General features: G+C 44.9%; 1 protein-coding gene across 17 annotated transcripts in view; it reads right to left on the minus strand.

Moving 5' to 3' along the window:
* The window catches only part of kif1b (kinesin family member 1B), a 247,101-nt gene that overhangs the window by 132,580 nt on the left and 95,300 nt on the right, over positions 1-19,221 (minus strand). For 7 of the 17 annotated variants that reach the window (XM_033048535.1, XM_033048545.1, XM_033048536.1 and 4 more), the window contains 4 exons: positions 18,801-18,879; positions 17,090-17,232; positions 13,703-13,744; positions 11,088-11,299 (listed from right to left, as the gene is read on the minus strand). In XM_033048535.1, the coding sequence (XP_032904426.1) occupies positions 11,088-11,299; positions 13,703-13,744; positions 17,090-17,232; positions 18,801-18,879 (476 nt within the window). The remainder of the gene's footprint in view (positions 1-11,087; positions 11,300-13,702; positions 13,745-17,089; positions 17,233-18,800; positions 18,880-19,221) is intronic. The other 10 variants (XM_033048547.1, XM_033048544.1, XM_033048541.1 and 7 more) reach the window with 2 other exon arrangements.

The raw sequence follows: 19,221 nt of genomic DNA on the forward strand, positions 1-19,221 counted from the left end.
GAAATCATTGGAGAAAGTCAGCATGGATTTACAAAAGGTAAATCATGTCTGACGAATCTTATAGAATTTTTCGAGGATGTAACTAGTAGCGTGGATAGGGGAGAACCAGTGGATGTGGTGTATCTGGACTTCCAGAAGGCTTTCGACAAGGTCCCACATAAGAGATTAGTTTACAAACTTAAAACACACGGCATTGGGGGTTCAGTATTGATGTGGATAGAGAACTGGCTGGCAAACAGGAAGCAAAGAGTAGGAGTAAACGGGTCCTTTTCACAATGGCAGGCAGTGACTAGTGGGGTACCGCAAGGCTCAGTGCTGGGACCCCAGCTATTTACAATATATATTAATGATCTGGATGAGGGAATTGAAGGCAATATCTCCAAGTTTGCGGATGACACTAAGCTGGGGGGCAGTGTTAGCTGTGAGGAGGATGCTAGGAGACTGCAAGGTGACTTGGATAGGCTGGGTGAGTGGGCAAATGTTTGGCAGATGCAGTATAATGTGGATAAATGTGAGGTTATCCATTTTGGTGGCAAAAACAGGAAAGCAGACTATTATCTAAATGGTGGCCGACTAGGAAAAGGGGAGATTCAGCGAGACCTGGGTGTCATGGTACACCAGTCATTGAAAGTGGGCATGCAGGTGCAGCAGGCAGTGAAGAAAGCGAATGGTATGTTAGCTTTCATAGCAAAAGGATTTGAGTATAGGAGCAGGGAGGTTCTACTGCAGTTGTACAGGGTCTTGGTGAGACCACACCTGGAGTATTGCGTACAGTTTTGGTCTCCAAATCTGAGGAAGGACATTATTGCCATAGAGGGAGTGCAGAGAAGGTTCACCAGACTGATTCCTGGGATGTCAGGACTGTCTTATGAAGAAAGACTGGATAGACTTGGTTTATACTCTCTAGAATTTAGGAGATTGAGAGGGGATCTTATAGAAACTTACAAAATTCTTAAGGGGTTGGACAGGCTAGATGCAGGAAGATTGCTCCCGATGTTGGGGAAGTCCAGGACAAGGGGTCACAGCTTAAGGATAAGGGGGAAATCCTTTAAAACCGAGATGAGAAGAGCTTTTTTCACACAGAGAGTGGTGAATCTCTGGAACTCCCTGCCACAGAGGGTAGTCGAGGCCAGTTCATTGGCTATATTTAAGAGGGAGTTAGATGTGGCCCTTGTGGCTAAGGGGATCAGAGGGTATGGAGAGAAGGCAGGTACGGGATACTGAGTTGGATGATCAGCCATGATCATATTGAATGGCGGTGCAGGCTCGAAGGGCCGAATGGCCTACTCCTGCACCTAATTTCTATGTTTCTATTTATATGTTTCTATTCGGCCCTTCGAGCCTGCACCGCCATTCAATATGATCATGGCTGATCATCCAACTCAGTATCCCATACCTGCCTTCTCTCCCTACCCCCTGATCCCTTTAGCCACAAGGGCCACATCTAACTCCCTCTTAAATATAGCCAATGAACTGGCCTCAACTACCTTCTGTGGCAGAGAATTCCACAGAATTACCACTCTGCGTAAAAAATGATTTTCTCATCTCAGAATAGCTCATTCTCAGAATAGGTTTGATGGGCCGAATGGCTAGATTCTGCTCACATCACGTACAAACTTATACAAAGAAATAAGGCACTGGAAATCCAAAAATAAAAATACTAGATGCTTGAAATTATCAGCCGTTCGGGCAGTGTGTGGAGAGTGAAACAGCATTTTTTTTCGAATGAAGGCATTTCATCAGCAGATAACTGCTTCACACCTCCAGCAAGTTCAATCTGTCTGTGCGGAGTTTCCCCTCAGGTGCTTCAGTTTCCTTCCACATCCCAAAGATGTGCCGTGTAGGAAGGAACTGCAGATGCTGGTTTAAACCGAAGATAGACACAAAATGCTGGAGTAACTCAGCAGGACAGGCAGCATCTCTGGAGAGAAGGAATAAGTGATGTTTCGGGTCGACAGGGAAGGCTTCTTCAGACAGGGAAGACTTAGAACGGGTTCTCTGGAAAGCAGAGATTGATGGGAGAACTGATTGGGTGATCACTTGGCCACTGTAACTTACGTCTTGTGTAAGTGGGTGTTAAGACAACTGGGAGAGGGTTTATGTCTGAAGTGGGAATAGGTGGGAAAATGATATGGAGCATTGTGTGTAGTTGTGGTTGGTCCATTGCACGAAGGATATGGAGACTTTGGAGAGGGTGCAGAATGCTGCCTGGCTTAGAGAATATTAGCTACAGGGACAAGTTGGGAAGACTGGGATAGACACAAAATTCTGGAGTAACTCAGCGGGTCAGGCAGCATCTTTAGAGAAAAGGTATCAGTGACATTTCAGGTCAGAACCCTTCTTCAGACTGGGAAGACTTATGGGCCTGTCCCACTTACGCAACTTTTTCGGCCACTGCCGGTACCCGTCATAGGTCGTTGCAGGTCGCGGAAAATTTTCAACACGTTGGCGGCGACCAGAAACACGCTACGACTCTTTGGGCGACTGAGGAGACTACTCACAACCATACAGGCGATACCCTGGCGACATGTGAAGCCTCTATGGTCGTGAGTAGTCGCCCAAAGAGTCGTACCTTGTTCTGATCGTCGCTGGATTTTCAACATGTTGAACATTTTCGGCGACCTGCAACGACCTATGACGGGTCACCAAAAAAGTTTAGTTAGTGGGACAGGCCCATAAGGATGCTTTCTCTGGAAAGTCAGAGATTGATGGGAGATGCAACACTATGAGAGGCATATTTAGGGTAGACAGTCCAAACCTTTTCTCCCAGGGTGATATTGCCAAAACTAGATGGCATAGCTTTAAAGCAAGAGGAGCAACGTTTAAAGGAGATGTACAGGGCATGTTTTTTTTTGTTTACATAGAGTGGTGAGTGCGTAGAGTGCTTTATCTGATGTGGTAGAGGCAGATATGTGGTATTAAAGACGCTTTTAGATAGGCATATGGCTATGCAAGGAATGGAAGTGTATGGATTACATGCAGGTTGACGACATTAGTTTATCTTGGCATGATGTTCAGCACGGACATTGCGGGCCGAAGGGCCTGTTCCTTTGCTTCTGTCTAGGTTCCATGTACTCAAATTGCAGCCACCAGAGAGCAGTGACTGACAATGCAACGTAGGCATGAGAATAATGTACAGAGGGGTACCGCCCAGATTGCAGGCTATGCAATGCTCAACTCATCACAGTGCAGCAGGACTGCACGCATTTAATCTGATCCAATTCTTGTGTAATCACTTAGCTACTGTGTACGTCTTACAGCAAAGCAAAGCTCTAATCCCCATGTCACACGACTCTGGCAAGAATATTCTCACTGGGTGATGTGGTCACTGACGCTGGCTCTGATATAATGGGGATCACTACAACAAAGAGGCGGCTGAGATGGAACGGGAACTGAGGGAATGAGATGGTTCTATAAGAGGGGGAGGGGGCAAAGGAGTGACTCAGGGAAGAGACAAGGCTCTCTCTGTTGGGAGAGGGGGATGGAAAGATGGGTGGGTTAAAGATGATGTCTTTATACCTGCATCTTTGTGCCCTCGTCAATGTGTATGGTCAGACTGTGTTGGCATATTGTAAAATGTCCAAGCAATTGGACGCATGGCAGAAACCAAAGTCTAATTGTTTTGAACCTCTGATATACAGTGGGATCTTGTGGTCGAAGTCCATTGCTCCCTGAAAGTGGCAACTCAGATAGAGAAGGAGGAGTATGGTATGCTTGCCTTCATCGGTCGGGGCATTGAATATAAGAGTCAGGAATTATGTTGCAGCTTTACTGAACCTTGGTTAGGCCTCATTTGAAATATTGTGTGCAGTTCTGGTCACACCATTACAGGAAGGATGTGGAGGCTTTGGAGAGGGTGTAGAAGAGGTTTACCAGAATGCTGCTTGGATTAGAGGGCAATATAGGGGTATGATATTTATGTGTACAATTGTTAGGCGCTTCCCCCTCCTGGTGAATGCTATGTACTAACCTTTCTCTGTTTCTATCCCAAGTACAGGCCTCGTGGCTGTGAGTCTGGAATCGAGGGGTTAAAGGCTCCTGTACCCGATTGGCCAAGCTGCGTCAGGTGACGGGTGACTCATCTGAAGTATAAATACCAGAGCTTCCCAGGATTCTTCTCTTTTTCGTCGTAGACTCTGACTGATGAGCAGACTGTTGGTGTGGGCCGAGGAAGCCTGACCACATGGCATAGAACTTTGTGTATTTTCACCATTCCTTGTTAACAGATATTGAATTGGGACGGATAAGGGCTGACCTTAGAGTTTTCGTGTATTTTGGTTTCAGGGTTGTATCTCTTTGGGCAGGTTTTGGAATCTCCGGTTCGACGGCCCATGGCGTGGCTGGCTGGAGCATTGTTAAATTGTTTGTCGGTTTATCCATATCCCTGACTGGGTTGTTTAAATCAGGTTTGAGTTTTGTGTTCCAATGAATAATTAAAACTGTTTTTTGAACCTGAACCTGGTTTTTGACTTGTGTTACGTGGCTCTGAAGTACTTGCATTCGGGAGTCGTAACAAAATGGGGGCTCGTCCTAAGTTTTGAGGACCCTAGACGTTTTTAGGGGGTTTTTTTGGTAGGCTTCTGGACTGAGGAAGTCTGTGTGTTGTGAAGGAAGTTTTTCTTCCCTGTTTGTGGTAGCATTAGTGCCCAGGTTTTAGCTGGTGGTTTGGGGCTACATTAGAAATGGAATTTAAGGTGAAAGAATTTGTTGAGGCTCCTAGTCGGGAGTTGTTTGATAGATGTACGAAGGAGCATTTGATTTTGCTGGCTGAGAACTATGCCGTGACTATTGACAAGCATTCAAAGAAACACTCCATTAAATCGGAGTTGTGGGCTGCGTTGGTGGAGGCTGGGGTTTTGCCTGGTGGTGCAGACAGTCCCCCACCTTCTGTTCAGCCAGTTCAGAACATGGAGGCCATCATTAAACTGAAGGAGATGGAGCTTGAGTCACAGAGAATTGCCTCTTTGTTAAAAGAGAAAGAGCTCATGCATGTTCTTGAAATGAAACGGCTTGAGGAGGAAACCAAAAGGGCTGAATTTCAGCTGCGGGAAAAAGAAATAGATAATTCCCGGGTTTCTTCTAGGGAACGGGAGTTTGATATGAGCAAGAACATCCGCCTGGTTCCTCCGTTTCGTGAGGAGGATGTGGACAAGTATTTCACAGTGTTTGAACGGGTGGCTTTGTCCTTGAAGTGGCCTAGGGACGTGTGGACCTTGCTATTGCAGTGTGTCCTTGTGGGTAAAGCACAGGAGGTGTACTCGTCTTTATCTGTTGAAAGCAGTCTGGACTATGAGTGTGTGAAGTCTACAGTATTAAGGGCTTATGAATTAGTTCCAGAGGCGTACCGGCAGAAGTTCCGGCGCTTTAGGAAGTTTGATAGTCAGACTTATGTGGAGTTTGCTAGGGAGAAGGAGGCACTTTTTGACAGGTGGTGCGCTTCTCAAGGAGTGAAGGATTTTGAGCTACTGCGGGCCTTGATGATTATGGAAGACTTTAAGAACTGTCTCCCTGAGAGGGTTACTACTTACCTTAATGAGCAGAAGGTGAATGAGGGGTCTAAGGCTGCGGTGTTGGCAGATGAGTATGTATTGACTCATAAATCTGATTTTGTTGGGCGATCCTATAGTTTTGGTGCACGGCCGGTTGATCGTGGTGGTGTCGCCGGGGGCAGTGTCAAAGCTGTTTCTGTGCCTGCAAATGGCAGCACGTTGATACAGGGGGAGGTCCGAGCTGATAAGGTTGACGGAAATGTAAGGACTGATGAAGGTCCTGTGTGCTACTATTGTAGAAGGAGAGGGCACATGTTAAAGTCGTGTCCCGTTCTGAAGCAGAAAAATGCAAAGCCTGTGGCTTTGGTGGGTGCACAGAAGGCACCTGTCGTACCTGAGGTGCCTGAGTCTGATGAGTGTAGGAATTATTCTGCGTTCATCATGAATGGTTTTGTTTCTCTAGAGGATGGGGGTGACAGAGTTCCAGTATCCATCTTGCGTGATACTGGTGCTACTCAGTCCTTTATATTGGATGGTGTACTGCCGTTTTCTGGGGAATCATCGGTTGGGTCAAGTGTCCCAGTGGTAGGATTCGGGATGGATGACATGGTAGTGCCTTTGCATACCGTGCGTCTCGAGTCCGAGTTGGTTTCAGGCCGGGTAACTGTTGGGTTACGGCCGTGTTTTCCCGTTGGGGGAGTTTCTGTGATTTTGGGGAATGACTTGGCAGGAGGTAGAGTTTTAGTCACTCCTGAGGTGACGGCTGTTCCGATGGTGCAGAGTCCTGATAGATTGGCTATGCAGCATCCAAAGGTCTTCGCAGCTTGTGCTGTCACGAGGGCTATGGCTAAGAGCCAGGCGAAGTTTGAGGATGTGGTGGACCTGAGTGAGAGCATTTTTGGGGATCAGGATGATAGATCCTGTGTTGTGAAGGGTGTTTCTCCATCTCAAGATGGGATAGTGTCTGGAAATGTGCCGGTGTCACTGTCACGTGACCGGCTGGTTGAGGAGCAAAAGAGTGATCCAGGTTTATCTGATCTGTTCGACTGCGCAGTGCCTGAGGGGGATATGGATTCCACAGCAAAGGGGTTTTTTCTAAGGGATGGCTAACTGATGCGAAAGTGGTCTCCCTTGGATGTATCTGGGCATGATGATTGGAGCGTGGTTGATCAGATTGTGATGCCTCGTCGGTATAGGGACGAGATACTCTGTTTGGCTCATGATGGTCCTCTGGGTGGACATTTGGGGGTCAATAAGACGTATGACCGCATCTTACGGAATTTTTTTTGGCCAGGGTTGAAAAAGGACGTGAAACAGCACTGCAGGTGTTGTCACATTTGCCAGGTGGCAGGAAAGCCGAACCAATCGATTGTTCCTGCGCCTTTATATCCAATCCCTGTGGTCGGTGAGCCGTTTGAGCGGATTCTAGTTGATTGTGTGGGCCCTCTACCTCGGACAAGGGTGGGCAACAAGTTTTTATTAACAATTATGTGTGCGACTACCCGCTTTCCGGAGGTGGTCCCTTTGCGTAGAATTACTGCCCCTGCAATTGTTAAGTCTCTCACTAAGTTTTTTTCGTTGTTCGGTTTGCCCAAGGTTGTGCAGAGTGACCAAGGTACTAACTTCATGTCGAAGGTTTTTGGTCAGGTAATTAAGTTGTTAGATATTAAGCATTGTTACTCCAGTGCGTATCATCCTGAGAGCCAGGGAGCTCTCGAGAGGTTTCACCAGACTTTGAAATCTATGTTGAGGACTTACTGCCTGGAGTTTGAAAAAGACTGGGATGAGGGAGTTCATCTAGTTATGTTTGCGGTGCGTGAGGTCGTGCAGGAGTCTTTAGGGTACAGTCCTGCTGACCTGGTGTTCGCGCATACTGTACGTGGTCCGCTGAGGGTCCTGAAGGAGAAATGGTTGCAGGAGGATACAAAACGTAGTATTTTAGACCACGTCTGTACTTTTCGCTCTAGACTGAGGAGGGCATGCGAACTGGCAATGGGTAATCTTGCCTCTGCTCAGTCTAGGATGAAGGACTGGTTCGACAGGAAGGAGCCTGTGGAGGTTGATGGGTCGGAGCTATGTCCTTCTAAGCCTGTTTTGGCTGCAGTGGTGCTGCCCCCTGACACGGGTGGTGATGTGGGGGAGGCACGGTTGTCTGTGGCAGTAACGCAGGGAAAGCTGAGTAACTCTGAGGCTTTGGAGACGCTTCCCTTGCGGTTGTCTCATTTGACTGGCATATCCGTGGCAAGGATAATGTATTGGCTGATGCATTGTCGCGCCAGTGATGTCTGTGTTACTGAATAGTTGCTGAAATTTGGTGGTGTTTTTTTTAGTTCATTTTCAGAAACTTATTCAGTATCTTTGGGTGGGGGTGTTAGGCGCTTCCCCCTCCTGGTGAATGCTATGTACTAACCTTTCTCTGTTTCTATCCCAAGTACAGGCCTCGTGGCTGTGAGTCTGGAATCGAGGGGTTAAAGGCTCCTGTACCCGATTGGCCAAGCTGCGTCAGGTGACGGGTGACTCATCTGAAGTATAAATACCAGAGCTTCCCAGGATTCTTCTCTTTTTCGTCGTAGACTCTGACTGATGAGCAGACTGTTGGTGTGGGCCGAGGAAGCCTGACCACATGGCATAGAACTTTGTGTATTTTCACCATTCCTTGTTAACAGATATTGAATTGGGACGGATAAGGGCTGACCTTAGAGTTTTCGTGTATTTTGGTTTCAGGGTTGTATCTCTTTGGGCAGGTTTTGGAATCTCCGGTTCGACGGCCCATGGCGTGGCTGGCTGGAGCATTGTTAAATTGTTTGTCGGTTTATCCATATCCCTGACTGGGTTGTTTAAATCAGGTTTGAGTTTTGTGTTCCAATGAATAATTAAAACTGTTTTTTGAACCTGAACCTGGTTTTTGACTTGTGTTACGTGGCTCTGAAGTACTTGCATTCGGGAGTCGTAACAACAATATAGAGTGTCTTGGAGGCTAGAAAGACAAGGTTGGGCAAAATGGATTGATTTCTCTGGAGCATTGCAGGCGGAAGGGAAACCCGATTGAAGTACATGAAATTATAAGAGGCATAGACAAGGTAGACACTCTGTACCTTTTTCTCCAGGGTGGAAGTATCAAAGACTAGAGGGCACAGCTTTCAAGCGAGAGGGAGAAGTTTAAAGGAGATGCACTGGGCAAGTTTTGTTTTTATCCAGAGAGAGGTGGGTGCCTTGGAAACGCTGCCAGCAGTGGTGGACAGATATGATAGTGGCATTGAAGAGGTTTTTAGACAGGCACATGGATATGCAGGGAATGGAGGAATATGGAATAAGTAGAGGAGATTAGCTTCTCCTGGCATCATGGTTGACATAGACATTATAACCATATAACCATATAACAATTACAGCACGGAAACAGGCCATCTCGACCCTTCTAGTCCGTGCCGAACACGTATTCTCCCCTAGTCCCATATACCTGCGCTCAGACCATAACCCTCCATTCCTTTCCCGTCCATATAACTATCCAATTTATTTTTAAATGATAAAAACGAACCTGCCTCCACCACCTTCACTGGAAGCTCATTTCACACAGCTACCACTCTCTGAGTAAAGAAGTTCCCCCTCATGTTACCCCTAAACTTCTGTCCCTTAATTCTCAAGTCATGTCCCCTTGTTTGAATCTTCCCTACTCTCAGTGGGAAAAGCTTATCCACGTCAACTCTGTCTATCCCTCTCATCATTTTAAAGACCTCTATCAAGTCCCCCCTTAACCTTCTGCGCTCCAAAGAATAAAGCCCTAACTTGTTCAACCTTTAAACTGTTCAACCATTATGAGCTGTTCCTGTGCTGTACTGTTCTATGTTCCTTGCTATGGACTATGATAAATTCACAAGTCACAGGAGCTGAATTAGGCCCAGCAAGACTACTCTGCCATTCAATCATAGCTGATCAATCTTTCCCTCACAAACCCATTCTCCTGCCTCCTCCTCATGGCCCCTGACACCGCTACTAATCAAAAACCTATCGATCTCCATCTTAAAAATATCCATTGACTCGGCCTCCACAGCCGTCTGTGGCAATGAATTCCACAGATTCACCACCCTCTGACTAAAGAAATTCCCCCTCATCCCTTTTCTAAATGTACGTCATTTTATTCCGAGGCTATAACCTCTGGTCCTCGACACTATCTCCACATCGTCTCCACATCCACTCTATCCAGGCCACACTCTATCAAGACCTTGTGGTAACTAGTTTGCAATGGCCACTTACATTAAAATAAATCACATAGCCATCTTCAAAATGTTCGACACATCCTTGATTCCCTGAGCGAATCCCTCAGAATCATAGAAACATAGGTGCAGGAGTAGCCCATTCGGCCCTAACTAGTTTTCAAGCAAGAGTTAGATTTACCTCTTCGGCTTGAAGGAATCAAAAGATATGGGGGGAAAAGCAGGAACGGGGTACCGATTTTAGATGATCAGCCATGATCATATTGAATGGCGGTGCTGGCTCGAAGGGCCAAATGGCCTACTCCTGCACCTATTTTCTCTGTTTTCTATGTTTCTATGATTCGGAGGGATTCGCTCGGGATGATGATGATTCCATCTAAATTACACACTACTGTACAAGTTGTTCTCTCGTTATCTGATCCGCCGAGACTGCTCAGAGTCTTATATATTTCAATCCAGTTCCCTCACTCTTCCAAACCCTGGAGGCTCAAGTATATCGTGCCCAACCTCTTGTCATCAGATAATCATCCAATCCAACTGTTAGCCTCATAAAGCATCACTGGATTATCCAACACGTTAGCCTTGGGCAAGGAGAACAATTATGTACACAGTTAATGCGGTAAATGTTTATGATGAATTTTCCCACATCATCAGTCAGACTATTGAGTATAGAAGGTGGGAGGTCATGTTGTAGAACACACTGGTGACGCCACATTTCGAGTATTGTGGTCAGTTTTGGTCACCATGTTGTCAAGCTGGAAAGGGTGCAGAGATGATTTGCGAGGATATTGCCAGGGCTCGAGGGCCTGAGGTATAGGAAGAGGTTGACCAGACCACGACTCTATTCCTTGGAGCAGAGGAAGATGAGGGTGATCATGCAGAGGTGTATAAAATCACGAGAGGAATAGGGGAATCAAGAACCAGAGGACATTGGTTTAGTAAGGGGGGGAGGGGGAAATTCAATAGGAATGAGTAACTTTTTTTTTTAAACTCAAAATGTGGTGGGTATATGGAACGAGCTGCCAGAGGAGGTAGTTGAGACAGGTACTATCATAACATTTGAGAGATGACATTTGGACAGGTACATGGATAGGAAGGGTTTAGAAGGTTATGGGCCAAGCACAGGCAGGTGGATGGGGCATGTTGGTCGGTGTGGGCAAGTTGGGTCCGTTTTCTCTGTGACCCCATCACACATTTGCTAAAACATGAGGATTAAATGTAGTAACCTCTCCATTAAAATGATACTCTTTGTCTTAAGAGCACCCAGGAGCAAAAACTCAACACAAAAATGCACAACGCAACTTAAAATCTACATTGATGCCCTTTTGGCAGTAAATTGATACAAATTGCAAGGTTGATGTATGAAAACGTTGAATAATGCGCATACCTTTAAGCGTTCAATGGCCTCTTCGCCGCCGGGAGTAGACATTATCCGCTCTTGCAGGCTGGTCACGGATTGAATAGCTGCCTGGCTGCTCAGCGAGGTGGAAGATGGCGAGGCTGCTAGTGAGCCCACTGGCGCTGTGGAGAAATGGCCAGGCCTTTGATTTCCTGAGGCTAGTTTGTACTTATGGTTACTGTTCTGTATCTCTTTCAAATCTGAGTAAGAGAAGGAGCGAGCCAAGGAGGAAAATAGGGAGAGGGAAAAAAGAGGAGAAAGAGGAAAGGAAGACATAAGACACACGAGACAGGGTTACGGAGCGGGCTTGGACACAAGATGGTAGTTCTAAAACATTGCACTTTAATTTTGATTAGGGTATTAGTAAACAGGAGAAACAAGAATCATAGGTGTATATAAAGAAATTAGCAGAATTACTGTAATTCAAGCAACTTTAATACAGTTCTTCAATTTATCAATTTCTTTGACCCAGAAGAATTATTTTAATAATACTTTGTCCCTCACATTAAGATGTCTCTGGAAGACAAACCCAACGGTGCTTAAGTGTATTTGGTCATATATCAGGTCAGTCTTTAAAACCACCATCAGTGTACCACTACTGATAATAAGGACACAGTGTAACCCGTGTGGTTATGTCCATATCTGGCAAAGGGATCAGCAAAGCATTTAGCTTCAGCAAAGAAAATCGTTCCACGTGCACTTACACCACAGACGTCTCACTTCCCCCACACAAGCCTTACAAAATAACCCCGCTATGCTGAAAACAACATATGCATTTCATAAAATGGCCAAGTCATAAAATTGCGATCATAAATCTGGCATCAGATCATTCTACAGTGCACAGAGTCAAAGACACAGGATCTATTCTGTCCTGTTGTATAAGTGACTGCTCTGGATGTCAGCTCTGAAGGAGACCAACATCATTCCTGACTTTGGGGCAATTTTATTCAAATCATCAGTACTTCCTCAGCCAAAGATGGTTCATCCCTTTAAACTCTTACTTTAAGTATCTGATATGCAACAAATCTCTTCATGTACAGCTGTGGACTCTCTATTTGAATACACTTCTGTTGTCATCCCCCTACCCCAATTTGACATTAATGTACATTGTCATTGGTTGCTACAACCAGAATCTTGGACCTTGCTCGATGCAAGTTAATGAAGGTCCCCACATTGAAAATGAAGGCGTACGTGTACTAGCAGCCAGTTACAAACCAATTGTTCACTGCAAGTTAGCGTTCTCCTCTCAGGGACAGGACCCTGTTGAGAAGTTTGCTGACCTGAAATATTAATCCAGTTTCTCTCTGTTGTGCTGCCTGACTTGCTGAGTACTTTCTGCCAATATTCATAATAAACCATTACCTGAACGCCTACCTGGGATTTTAATTTCTAAAAGAGATTTGCAATGAGAAATTACTGGTATTTTCTGCTCATTGCTGTCACATTTGAAAAAAGCAACATCAAATGACAGCAATATTCGATAATCTACACTGACATTTCTGTTGCAATAGTAGGTAGGAACCAATGTTCAAAAGGGGACTGCAGAGCAGTGGCATCAACTCTTAAAATAATTCTATTCTTCTCTGACATTTCTCTTAGAGACAGTCATACAGCATGGAAACCACCATGCCCAACCTGCCCACGTCAACCTAGATGCCCCATCTACAACAGTTCCACCCGTCTGCGTTTGGCCCATATCCCTCTAAATCTTTCCTGTTGTTATAGTACATGCTTCAACTACCTCAACTACAGTACCTCTCTCTCATTCCATTTACCCACCACCCTCGTGTCTTGCTTATTCTAGGGCTAATAAGTGTTTTGGCAAGTGGGAAGGAAAGTAATCACATTAGCTAAAGAAATGTGGAACCAGATGGCATTTTGAGCATGTCAAAGTGGAGTGTAGTTCTGGACTGATGGTTGGGAAATGCAGTGTTTAGCTCTGGCCAATTAATCACCTGCCTTATTTGATAAATGAATGTTTAAGAATTACTTTGTAAATAACATATCTGTGTGTGCTGTTTTTACGACAGGTTAAAACATTCTGCTGTCTGAGAAAAATGCTGAAGAGAATAGACAACATAACATTACTTCCTTATAGAGTAACACAGAATGTAAACAGGCCCTCCAAGTGCATATCAAGCATTTGATCCCCATTGATAGGCAAGAATTATTTGCTTGGCTTTGTGCTGCTGTAGTCTGATGTGATGCCACCCACTTCTTAAATCAAGTTGTAAAATTAAACGGGACCTTGTTAATAGCAGCATGAAAAATAGAGACAGGGCTGCAGCTGGTGGTTGGAAAGGCACTCACTGAAGGTTAGTGCATTACCCTGCAGCGCATGGTTTGTACATACACTTGCGTCTGTGCCATTCCAAACCGGGTGCCAAAGATCCACATGTACTGAGGAACCATCCCATTTACTCTGCATACGTTGCGTGGTATACTTAAAGCAGGACAACAGGCATTTTTCAGGAAATCTCTCCGGAGTTTTTCCTGCAACAAACACCGCAGATTTGGACATGCAAAAGCTCGGGTTGAAGCAGGGCTGATTAAAAGCGGGTTTGCAGGAGATTTAGAATGTACCGACACACACGTATACACACATTTGAATCCACTTCCAGAGTAATCATCAGTCATTGGCTCAACTGGAGGGATGCAGGAGAACGAGAAGGGTCAAAGAACATTGTGAAAACTCAGGCACAGTTGTTTTCTGATGAACACATTAATTACGCTGGCAAAAAGACTTCCCTGAAACTTAAAATGTCCGGCGTCTCTTTACACCAAGTGGCAAAGACCTAATCCCACAATAACTCTCAGCTCATATCTCACACATCAACACAAAACATTGCTCATACAACCTTTACACTCATTTAGCATTAACCTTATGTGAGAATTTGTTCCCACCTGTTAAAGGGCATGGTGAAGCATAAAGATTGAATTGAATGCCCACATACATATTACGACTTAGAAAGAGGACATTTGGCCCACTGGGCCCAAGCCAGCTCCCATTTAAAAACTGCCACCACTTACCCTACCCAAGTGGTCCTAAAAATGTCTCTCTCTCAATCACCCCACCCGCCCTACGATTAATTTGCTACTTTATTATAGTGACCAATTACCAACCAGTGCATCTTTGGGATGTGGTAGGAAGGCAGAGCACCCGGGGTAATCCCACATGGTTACACCAAGAGCTTGCAAACTCCTCTATGGAAGCATTTGCGGCCCGGATCAAACCAGAGAGTTGTGAGGCGGCTGCACTAACTCACATGCCACGGGGTGGACATTAAATTGTGAGGTACATGCACATGCATTAAAGAACAGCTGTAATCTCATTAGCGTATGCACAAAATCAGCATTTACAGCCTTCGTTTCTACAAACTCTCTGACAAAATTCTCAATAGAAAAACCATGGGAAACTCTGCATGCAATTGAAAAAAAATGAGACTTTGAGGAAGAGAAATGTTTAATACTCCTCTGACACACATAGTGGGATAAGACTAAATTGGAAGGATCTGCAAGGGTCAAACAGTATTTCAGAAAGGTCAACCATAGAATTCACACACTAAATATCTTAAATTGTCATGGGATATCATATCCCAGGCACTAATTTAAATCATTTATGTAACTCCAGATAAATAACAAATTCTAACTTCTTAGGACAACCAAGAGCTTTGTTAAGGCAGCTGAGATGCAGCATTATGACATGACTGGATTAAAAGGGAGACAAAAATGCTGGAGAAACTCAGCGGGTGAGGCAGCATCCATGGAGCGAAGGAATTAGGCAACGTTTCGGGTCGAGATCCTTCTTCAGACTGATGTGAGGGTGGGGGGTGGGGGGGGGGGGGAAGAAGAAAGGAAGAGGCGGAGACAGTGGGCTGAAGGAGAGCTGAGAAGGGGAGGAGAAAGCAGGGACTATCTGAAATTATAGGTCAATCTTTATACAGCTGGGGTGTAAACTGCAAGATCTGTTATTGAAGATGACTTTCTTCAAAGAAAGTTGCAGTCCTCGAAAAATGATTTTGGAAATGTTGACAGAGAAACTAAATCAGGAGAATTGATTTCTCCTGCCTTCAGTATAAGTAGAATTGAAAATAGGGAACTTCACAAGTCAGTGCACTAACTCAAACTCCAACCAGTTGAAAATAGTTCCAACACAGCGGATAAGACATTGCACTGATGGATGGCCTCTGGGCTGGAAATTGTACCTGCCCACAAGTGTATATTAAAAAGGAAAATATTCATGAAGTACTGTTGGAGTACAGTAAAAACAGAAGCATGTTGTGGAGATTATAAGGATCAAAATGAATTTCACTTTGCAATGCAATTATATTCGATTCTGAACTATTATCCAAAATCATTTGTGTGTTAAATTCTATCAACAGATTTTGCCGTCTAAAATTTTGAATTTATCATCTAAAGATAAAGTGTAAGGGTTAAATTTGGTTTAGCTTGGAAATACTGACCATCGATCACCCGTTCATGCTAGTTCTATGTTATCCCACTTTTACATCTACCCCCTACCCACTTGGGGCAGTTTTATAGAAGCCAATTAACCTACACATCTCTGGAATGTGCAAAGAAGCTGGAGAAAGAAACACTTCCACAGGGAGAGCGTGCAAACTCCACACAAAGGGCACCGTAGATCAGGGGACAGTGGCGCTGTGAGGCAGCAGTTCTACCAGCTGCACTACAGTGCCCTCAAACGTGAATATGGTTAACGTTTAGCCATAAAATGTAATGGAGAACAAATAATAGGTTTTCAATAGAACATCATGAGAGGCGGATTCATGCGTTGGAATCAGAGTCCTCAGGATTGTACTCAAGCATCCTTTATCACTCTCCAGTCACAGAGGTGAGAGTGTATCGAGTAACCATAGAGCTCCTGCCCAGCTTGCTCACAGAAACCTATCCCAAGAGTAGGTGCGCTGATTTTAGATGAGGGACCCACGTGTATGTTACACAGGAGCTAAAACTTCCCCACGCACCGTTAAACCTTTTGCAATACCCGCCTTACAGCGCCAGAGACTCTGGTTCGATCCCGACTATGGGTACTGCCTGCATGGAGTTTGCACGTTCTCCCTATGACTGTATTGGTTTTCCCGGGTGCTCCGGTTTCCTCCCACACTCCAAAGATGTACAGGTTTGCAGATAATTGTCTTTGGTTAAATTATAAATTGTCCCTAGTATAGTCTATGAGGTGCGTGGGAAGGAACTGCAGATGCTGCTTTTCACCAAAGATAGACACAAAATGCTGGAGTAACTCAGCTTCTCTGGAGAGAAGGAAAGGGTGACATTTCGGGTCGAAACTGAAGAAGGGTCTCGACCGGAAACGTCACCCATTCCTTCTCTCCAGAAATGCTGCCTGTATCAGTAATTCACTACAGGATTTTGTGTCCATCTACAGTCTATGAGGTGAATGCTGATCAGTGCGGACTCGGTGGGCAAAAGGGTCTGTTTCCACGCTGTATCACTAAAGACTAATCTGGAAGCAGTAAAGGTCAAGATTATGGACTGAGGAGGTAAAGGATTTCTCATTTTGCTGCACGATTTTTTCAAGACCCTCAATAAAATCACAAGCACACTGGAACTATAGAAAATACTGACTCTTATTTCGTATTTGCTCTTTCTACAAGATAAAAATGTAAAGCATTTCCTAAGAGTCGGAGGGGAAGTAGTTAAGGGACTTGAATATGATTGGAAATGTATTTGACCTGAATAACTCAAAGCCATTCACACACACACACACACACACAAACTATGAGAAGATTATTGGATTATTACTTAGAATTTAAATAGAAATCACAGAGAATTCCTGCACCAACAACACGACTAAAATGACAACTTGCAGATAATCTGCAATAAAAATTCCTTCTACACAGATCTATAAAAGGGCTTGTTGCCTGAAGCATTCCTTGCATACAAAAGCAGCGGATGTGCTTTAGTTATTGGGGATTTCTTGGGAGGTTATGTTTAGTACTTAAGCTACTTACTGTCTAAGATATCGCCGAGGCCCTGGGAGCAGAGCAAGTCCTTCAATCGCATGACTTCATCCTTCAGCTCCCGGATCAGTTTAGCATTTGGATCCTCGTTGATCACCGCGTTGCACTTGATCTGCTTCGCACGGTCCGCGTATCTGCAGAGTAAAGATGCAGGAAAACACAGAGTAGTGAGAGGAAGACTGGGTCGCTATTTCCACAGAACACAGGAATCCCCAAAGACCTCTGAAAGCAGTCTTGTACCTGAGGTAGGGCAATAAAGAACCAGAGGACGTAGGTTTAAGGTGAGAGGGGAAAGATTTAATACCAACCTGAGGGGCAACCATTTCACTCAGAGGGTGGCGAGTATATGGAACGAGTTGCCCGAGGAGGTAGATGCGGCAGGTACTAATACAGCATTTAAAAGACACTTAGATACATGGATAGGAAAGGTTATGAGGGATATGGGCCAAACACAGGCAAATAGGACCATCTTAGATGGGGCATGTTGGCCTGCATGGGCAAGTTGGGCTGAAGGGCCTGTTTCCGTGCTGTATGACTCCACGACTACCTTTTCAGCCCAGGGAGTGGAATTACTAACCCAATGTCGCAATCGTGTGATGTGATGTAATGTTGTCTGAGAAAATCTCTTTAAATAGAAGAGTTTAGTTTAACTCAAAATCAAGTTAAGCACAGGAATTATGTGACTGAATGGCCTATCCCCGTGCTGTACTGTTCTATGTTTAAAATAGTGACTAATAATATTTTATACCCGCTCAAACATTGCAAAGAGGCCCCGTGAAAATTTATTTAATCAGAAGGTGGCACCTCTAATGATGCAGCATTCCCTCAAGTGCCTGTCCCACTTATGCGATTTATTTGGCAACTTGCCGGCACCCGTCATAGTCGCAGCAGGTCGCCGAAAACTTTGAAAATGTTGAAAATCCAGCGGCGACCAGACAAAGGTACGACTCTTTGGGCGACTACTCACGACAATACAGGCGTCACCCTCACGACATGTCGACATGTGCCGCCTGTATGGTGGTGAGTAGTCGCACAAAGAGTTGTCCTTTTTCTGTTCACCGTTGGATTTGAACATTTTTATTGAAAATTTTCAGCGGACTGCTGCGACTATGACGGGTGCCGGCAAGTCGGCGAAAAAAAATCGCGCAAGTGGGACGGACAGCCCCATAACTCTTGCAATTGATTTTGCTTCTCATGTCACTGGACCGGGGTCTTGAACTACAGGGTCAAAGACAGCGTTGCCTTCCACTGACCTACATCATACAGCAGGAAAGACAAAGTGCGAAAATCTGAACTATGAGCAGAAATAGGACCTCAACGGACCTGCAGAAAGGGGGATGTGCAAAGATTGGGGAGGGGGTATGTTAGAATCCTCTACCCTAGGAACAAGACTGAGTGTTCACTACATCCATGCCCCTCATGATCTTGGACATTGCAACAGTCGCCCCTCTGCCTCACATGCTCCAAACATAATTCTGGACGATTCACATTACATTTTTTTTTTTACTTCAATCTTTCTTCCTCGACCTTTGTTAACTCTAGCATACGTAAAGCTGGAGGGATTAAAAGATCGTTCAAGCACGAAAACTGAACATGGGGTCACTGACTAAAGGGTTTAAAGCTACTGTGGAAGAGTCATTGCAAACGCAGCCAGCCGCAAGAGGAGAGCGTCTGCACTGGAGAGCGTTACTGATGGACATACCTTAAAGTGCCGAGAGTTTCATCGTAGTTAATGTCAGCTGGACTGAGGGCAGCAACCATTGCAGTCCGTGAGTTCCCACCTGAGAGAAACACAATACCACAATCAGCAGCTATAGATCCACAACATTAATGATGCCCGATAACCTGACCGTTAATGACGCTGAACTACTCCAGCATTTTTGTGCCCTTTTGTGTAAACTAGCATCAGCAGTTCCTTATTTCTACATTGTCTGATGACTGGTTAGATGAAGGCAAATTAACATACCCGCATTGTCTTATGGGAACAAAGAAATGCAGGTGCTGGTTTACAAAAAAAACACACAAAGTGCTGGAGTAATTCAGTGGGGCATGTAGCGCCTCTGGAGAACATGGATTTGGGTCATAGACTGATTGTAGGGTGTGGGAGAGAAAGCAGGAAGAGA

Source organism: Amblyraja radiata, chromosome 31 (assembly GCF_010909765.2).
Source record: "Amblyraja radiata isolate CabotCenter1 chromosome 31, sAmbRad1.1.pri, whole genome shotgun sequence".
Lineage (NCBI taxonomy): Eukaryota > Metazoa > Chordata > Chondrichthyes > Rajiformes > Rajidae > Amblyraja > Amblyraja radiata.